Genomic DNA, 7,695 nt, shown 5'->3' with positions numbered 1-7,695 from the left:
GGATCGCTTGAGCCCAGGAGTTTGAGGTTGCTGTGAGCTAGGCTGACGCCACGGCACTCACTCTAGCCCGGGCAAAAGAGTGAGACTCTGTCTCAATAAAAAAAAAAAAAATTACAATCCTTGCATCGCTTTTGACAGAGCCAATCTGGCTGCCGGATCCTCTAAGTCTCGTGAATTAAGTTTCATGTAGTTATATTAATAGGTAAATGCCTTAAGCCATAAAAAGGGGTAAAACAAAATGCCCGGGCTCTGGTCTTCATAGGTTGTCTTACCTGCGATGATTCATATGTGATGGTTTTTGTTTCAGTGTGCACGACTGGCACCTCCTTGGTAGAAATTTCTAGCTTTACTCCTCCTGGCGAAACACTACCAAAACTTATGGTTTCTGTCTTCACAGTTGATGACTGTGCCAATGGGAAGAAAGGAGAGTGGCTATTATAGTTTGCACAAAAACACAGTTTTGTTTTTTTCCCCTTTCCTCTTTGGTGGTTACAAGCACAGGTCAGTATGAAATAAATGTTTATGCAGGAAGTAAGTTGGAGAATGAGGCATGCAACATATATATGTCCGTCTCCCAGAATTTCATAACACTTTTTTTATGGACTGTTTCATGTAAAGGAAAACATTCTGAAGAAAATAATAAAAAATTATAAATAAGCCTTCTATTTAATAAATTCTTAGAAGAAACAAGTAATAAGACAATAACCCCCCAAATACTTTAGGCATCTCAATAAAAGAGAATAATGACTGAAGTTCTGGCATCTGGTACTTGAGCAGGCATGGTTTCGGGTCTTTCTGGATAACTACATTGATCAGAAATAAATTTATCAACTTTTCTAATATCTCAGCTGACCATGCATTCCCCGGGGTTACTGTCAATTACAATAATTTCAGTGAGAGCAGACGCCATTTTCTGGAGCTATAAATTACAAATAATCAGGACATGTGTTTGCATGTGACCCAAAAGCTGGAAACCAGCACCGAGACCCCTAACTGCTGTCCAAGAAGGAAATAAGAGAGAGAAACTGCACAAGGAGCAGGTAGAACACTAACTTGAGCTCCACTTGTATGCTGATCTAAACTTCCAGGCACCCTGTTATCAGTTTTATTTTAGTGCTATAAGTAACAATAACGACCAGTTACCTCAAAATGAGGCTTTTGTTCCAAAGTTTCAGCAACGTGGATGGCTGTACTCAGCTCCTCCTGCCGCTCACGGGAGGCAGTGACGGTCTCCTCCTGCTCCAGGACAGCCTTCTCAGCCTCCTCCCCACTTTCCTCCTTAGCCCCCTCTGTTGGAGTGGAGCCCTCCTTCCCTCTGATGATGGAAGCATCCGCCGGTGTGGGCTGCGCAGCCTCCATGTCGTCCCCAGCCATGTAGGAAGCGTCCCCGCTCGCGTGCACCTTCATCACGCGCCGCTCCTCCACCAGCACAGTCTCCTGCACCACCTTCTCGGCGCTCAGCGGCTGCTGGTGCGACGTGGGCTCCGTCTCTGTGCCACTGGACTCTGTCTTGGTTTCCATTTTCTGCGTAGGAGAAGATTGTGGCGTCAGTGTGACTTTCCATAAACCAAAGGTCGCAACATAAGGAAAGCCGCTACTAGACAGGATGCCTAAAGCCAGCAGCAACCAGAAACGCCGATGGAAAATACAAATTAGCTTTCATTCCTCCTGCTAGGAACTTTGATGCCTGCCCCGATACACATGCTTGAACCTATGCTGCTCCTGCAGGATAGCGGCAAAACAAACAGAATGCAGGATAAAATGCAATTTTGTTTTTTTTTTTAAAAGGAAAGCACTGCAGCACATACACACTGGTTTTGGTTGTTTTCTTAGATCCAAGTGGTGAGATAAAATGCTTTTATGATAAAAATTAAATGCTGTGAAAATTTCTCAACATGCTTGCCTTTGGAATATCTGAAGTACACTCTTGAGGTGGAGCTAAAGGCATACGACAGATACACCAAGCAAGCACAAAGGACAACAATTGAAGACACGTTTGAGGGGTTAAAGGCAAAGGCACTTGGATGTAACACACACACACACACACACACACACACACACACACACACACATCCAAAAACTTATAAAGAAATGCAAATTAGCGCATTCAGAAACATCAAGGACAGAAGCGAATGACCACCTGAACCCAGCTTTGAGAAGTAGAAGCAACCCCTCCTATGAATTCTGTTGGTTTTCGCGCAGACTCTAATAAACTGAAGATTTCAGAGCCATCCATGAGTTTTTCGCCAGAAGACTGCTTAGTCTGAGAGAACAAAGAAAGGCAGAGTCAAGCACGAGAGGGAGACGAACTCAGGCACGTACACATTCACAGCTTGTTAGACAACTGTAGGCAGAGGAAGAAGGGAGGAGGAATGAAGGAACCTCAGATACTGAGTTTGGAAACAGAAAAGAATGGGAAATAAAATAGCAAACTGGGGTGACCAGGCACTCTCGTTTGGTAAAGCAGAGAGAGTTATGAGGGACAGGCTGGCGCCGGGTCAAGCAGACCATGTTTTCCTTCATTGCAAGCCACAGCAGCACTACCACACCTTGGGGATGGGGAGCTGGAAATAAAATGGAGAGTGTCTGAATGCTGACCTTGCGCTGCGGTACTGATTTAACCATGAAAAAAATCAAAAAGCTGGGTTGGCTGGCTCTGAACATAAAGCCAAGCAGCAAGAGAAACGGAAGGGTTTGGGGTGGAAGGGCACTGCCTCAAGGACCGTCATGCTGGCATCGTAAACTGTGGCCTGAATGAGCGCCACTGGTTACCGCTACTCGGGACGCGGACGACTCAGTGACGTAATGTGCAGTAGCGACGGTAAAGGTCGGTTCCTGGGAATATCTCCATTCGGACAGGCTCTTCCTTCGGGGCCCGAAGAGTCCCACTTTTAAGACCTCACTCTCCGGCACTTGTTCCTTTTTACCAAACCGTCCACCTTCTGGGCCAGGGTGGACAGCCACATCCTTCTCCAGCGTGGGAGCCTTCTTGAGGTCATCGTCTTCGGGACTCTGCCGTCGAGACTCGGCTTCTTTGATGGGCGCCAGGGATTCTGACAATTTCCTCTTTGGGGTTGGGACCTCAGGTCCTCTCTTGGATTTCTCATCTGCAAGGGCTTCCAGGACCTCATATTCTGCCAGAACGGGAGTGATTTTCATTGACTCTGGTATTCCTCTCTCCATTTTCTGAAGAGCTTCCAGAGTGGAGGGTGACACCACTCTCTCCCCGTCTTTGGCTTTCCCGGTCATAGTGACAATTCTTCCGGAGACAGTGTCGTAGGATTTTCCTAGAGTGTATATTTTCTGTTTGCTATCTTCTTTCAGTTGCATGTCTCGCGCCAAGTCATCGAAGCCATCCATTGTAATAGCGCCAGATTTTAACAGGTCGGCCGGGAGGTCACCAGTTCTACTGCTCACTGTCACCACCTTGTAAGTCACAATCTTTTTCGAATCACCATCAACTACCTCAGCGGGTATTTTGTCTACAATAACCCAATCCTCTGTGCCCTATATTTGAAATATAAAAGCTAAATTAGAAATTCTGATGGTATCTCATTTCTAAAATAAGAAGCCTTTAAGAAAATCAGGGCAAGAGCTACACACAGGTCTGTGATGGGACTGCAAAGGGCTGGTGTTACTGTCTAATAATTATGACTGCAATCTCTTCTCTGAAACTTATGAACTATAACCTTCAGCTCGGAATACATCCTGCAGGGATAGCTGCAATTTCAGATTTCTTTAAATAGGAACACAGGCTGTACTCAGCTCCTCCTGCCGCTCACGGGAGGCAGTGACGGTCTCCTCCTGCTCCAGGACAGCCTTCTCAGCCTCCTCCCCACTTTCCTCCTTAGCCCCCTCAGTCGGAGTGGAGCCCTCCTTCCCTCTGATGATGGAAGCATCCGCCGGTGTGGGCTGCGCGGCCTCCATGTCGTCCCCAGCCATGTAGGAAGCGTCCCCGCTCGCGTGCACCTTCATCACGCGCCGCTCCTCCACCAGCACAGTCTCCTGCACCACCTTCTCGGCGCTCAGCGGCTGCTGGTGCGACGTGGGCTCCGTCTCTGTGCCACTGGACTCTGTCTTGGTTTCCATTTTCTGCGTAGGAGAAGATTGTGGCGTCAGTGTGACTTTCCATAAACCAAAGGTCGCAACATAAGGAAAGCCGCTACTAGACAGGATGCCTAAAGCCAGCAGCAACCAGAAACGCCGATGGAAAATACAAATTAGCTTTCATTCCTCCTGCTAGGAACTTTGATGCCTGCCCCGATACACATGCTTGAACCTATGCTGCTCCTGCAGGATAGCGGCAAAACAAACAGAATGCAGGATAAAATGCAATTTTGTTTTTTTTTTTAAAAGGAAAGCACTGCAGCACATACACACTGGTTTTGGTTGTTTTCTTAGATCCAAGTGGTGAGATAAAATGCTTTTATGATAAAAATTAAATGCTGTGAAAATTTCTCAACATGCTTGCCTTTGGAATATCTGAAGTACACTCTTGAGGTGGAGCTAAAGGCATACGACAGATACACCAAGCAAGCACAAAGGACAACAATTGAAGACACGTTTGAGGGGTTAAAGGCAAAGGCACTTGGATGTAACACACACACACACACACACACACACACACACACACACACACATCCAAAAACTTATAAAGAAATGCAAATTAGCGCATTCAGAAACATCAAGGACAGAAGCGAATGACCACCTGAACCCAGCTTTGAGAAGTAGAAGCAACCCCTCCTATGAATTCTGTTGGTTTTCGCGCAGACTCTAATAAACTGAAGATTTCAGAGCCATCCATGAGTTTTTCGCCAGAAGACTGCTTAGTCTGAGAGAACAAAGAAAGGCAGAGTCAAGCACGAGAGGGAGACGAACTCAGGCACGTACACATTCACAGCTTGTTAGACAACTGTAGGCAGAGGAAGAAGGGAGGAGGAATGAAGGAACCTCAGATACTGAGTTTGGAAACAGAAAAGAATGGGAAATAAAATAGCAAACTGGGGTGACCAGGCACTCTCGTTTGGTAAAGCAGAGAGAGTTATGAGGGACAGGCTGGCGCCGGGTCAAGCAGACCATGTTTTCCTTCATTGCAAGCCACAGCAGCACTACCACACCTTGGGGATGGGGAGCTGGAAATAAAATGGAGAGTGTCTGAATGCTGACCTTGCGCTGCGGTACTGATTTAACCATGAAAAAAATCAAAAAGCTGGGTTGGCTGGCTCTGAACATAAAGCCAAGCAGCAAGAGAAACGGAAGGGTTTGGGGTGGAAGGGCACTGCCTCAAGGACCGTCATGCTGGCATCGTAAACTGTGGCCTGAATGAGCGCCACTGGTTACCGCTACTCGGGACGCGGACGACTCAGTGACGTAATGTGCAGTAGCGACGGTAAAGGTCGGTTCCTGGGAATATCTCCATTCGGACAGGCTCTTCCTTCGGGGCCCGAAGAGTCCCACTTTTAAGACCTCACTCTCCGGCACTTGTTCCTTTTTACCAAACCGTCCACCTTCTGGGCCAGGGTGGACAGCCACATCCTTCTCCAGCGTGGGAGCCTTCTTGAGGTCATCGTCTTCGGGACTCTGCCGTCGAGACTCGGCTTCTTTGATGGGCGCCAGGGATTCTGACAATTTCCTCTTTGGGGTTGGGACCTCAGGTCCTCTCTTGGATTTCTCATCTGCAAGGGCTTCCAGGACCTCATATTCTGCCAGAACGGGAGTGATTTTCATTGACTCTGGTATTCCTCTCTCCATTTTCTGAAGAGCTTCCAGAGTGGAGGGTGACACCACTCTCTCCCCGTCTTTGGCTTTCCCGGTCATAGTGACAATTCTTCCGGAGACAGTGTCGTAGGATTTTCCTAGAGTGTATATTTTCTGTTTGCTATCTTCTTTCAGTTGCATGTCTCGCGCCAAGTCATCGAAGCCATCCATTGTAATAGCGCCAGATTTTAACAGGTCGGCCGGGAGGTCACCAGTTCTACTGCTCACTGTCACCACCTTGTAAGTCACAATCTTTTTCGAATCACCATCAACTACCTCAGCGGGTATTTTGTCTACAATAACCCAATCCTCTGTGCCCTATATTTGAAATATAAAAGCTAAATTAGAAATTCTGATGGTATCTCATTTCTAAAATAAGAAGCCTTTAAGAAAATCAGGGCAAGAGCTACACACAGGTCTGTGATGGGACTGCAAAGGGCTGGTGTTACTGTCTAATAATTATGACTGCAATCTCTTCTCTGAAACTTATGAACTATAACCTTCAGCTCGGAATACATCCTGCAGGTATAGCTGCAATTTCAGATTTCTTTAAATAGGAATACACTTTGGTGGTAAATTTTGCAGAAATATATCTGATCTTATGATAAAGTTCTAATCATTTTATATTTCAAGTTCAGATGACGTTACTGAAGTACAAGTTACTTGGCTTCACGTGTGTGGACACAAAAGGATGGCTTTCCACATTAAATATACTACTTCTTATACTGTTGTTCTCACAAAGAACTTGCCAACATTCTACAAATTTCTGTAAATACCATTTTCCATATTTATAAATTGTACTTCCTTATACAGGGAAATGAATCCACTGTAGCACTCACTATCCAATAAATATTGAGTGTGCCTGTGTCCAGGTCACTGTAATGAGACATTTCCCACTGACAGGACATGGTGGGAGCCTCTTATGCACAGGCCATAGTCATCTGTACGGAGTTCCGACCTTATTTACAAGTAAAGTTCACTGTCGCAGTCATTTCTTGCCCACCTTCCTTAGTGTTAGTTCCAATGAGGCAGAAAAAACGCAAGTTAAGAAACCTCTGCATTTGGAGAGGCCCGACAGGATGTGACCAGCTGGACGACTAGCCTGATAGGTTACAGAGGGAGGAGAGGTCAAACCAGCAGCAGTGAGCCTCTTAGTTAACATTTTAAACCAGGATATTTTCTACTTTTGTATTTATCACAGCCTGAAAACGCGAATCTAGAAATATGTGTGCCTGAAGGAAAATGGTTTTAGATTATCTACATGCTGGTATTGGATTAAATGAAATAAATTGAAAATTAACCTCTAGGGTCGATGGGACAGTTTTCTGGAAAATTATTTGACGGGAAGTAACCATAGCGTCAGCAGAGTCGCCTTCCTGCATTTTCTTTATCACACTTGGCTAGTGGGAAAACCAATAAAAGTTCAGAACTTTCAAAATCAATCAATGTCATCTAAATCAGCACCACTCTATGAGTAAAAGCAGGCAGTAGAAAGTTTCAGTAAGATTATTGTGAGAAAGTACAATCATAAAGCTTCAATAACATCATACAGATAAAATCACCTCTGAGTAGAAGCCGCGAGAAATGACGCATAACTGGTTAATGAAATATTAAGAAAATTCTATTTTCCCTTCCCTAGACTCTAAGTCAAAATTATATACCCACCTTGGTATCAAACAAGATAAATTTAAAAAGGAAAATAAAAACTAAGGACATTTCAATGGTACTGAATTCTGAAGAGCAATTGCTTTTGGAAGATCCTTTATGTGTGTTCTTTACCTGAGACTCAAGGAATGGAGAGCTTCCTTGCTGCAAAAATATAACTTTTTCAGAAATCTCTCTTTCTTCTTTGGTCTGTTTAAATAAAGGGGGTTGGGTTGGAGAAGAGGAAGCAGACAGTTTCCAAAAAGGCAAGTTAGGAAGAGAGTTCTTTCATTG

General features: G+C 45.1%; 1 protein-coding gene across 2 annotated transcripts in view; it reads right to left on the bottom strand.

Annotated features, from left to right (window-relative positions):
- EPB41L3 (erythrocyte membrane protein band 4.1-like 3) overlaps positions 1 to 7,695 on the bottom strand; it is a 193,238-nt gene that overhangs the window by 7,521 nt on the left and 178,022 nt on the right. For both annotated transcript variants that reach the window (XM_012652120.1, XM_012652121.1), the window contains exons 17-19: positions 4,709 to 4,831; positions 1,144 to 1,524; positions 273 to 404 (exon numbers count right to left, since the gene is read on the bottom strand). In XM_012652120.1, the coding sequence (XP_012507574.1) occupies positions 273 to 404; positions 1,144 to 1,524; positions 4,709 to 4,831 (636 nt within the window). The remainder of the gene's footprint in view (positions 1 to 272; positions 405 to 1,143; positions 1,525 to 4,708; positions 4,832 to 7,695) is intronic.

This window comes from Propithecus coquereli, unplaced genomic scaffold, assembly GCF_000956105.1.
Source record: "Propithecus coquereli isolate 6110/MARCELLA unplaced genomic scaffold, Pcoq_1.0 Scaffold38, whole genome shotgun sequence".
NCBI lineage: Eukaryota > Metazoa > Chordata > Mammalia > Primates > Indriidae > Propithecus > Propithecus coquereli.
Note: the sequence above shows the minus strand (reverse complement) of the source record. Positions and strands in the feature narration are given on the sequence as shown.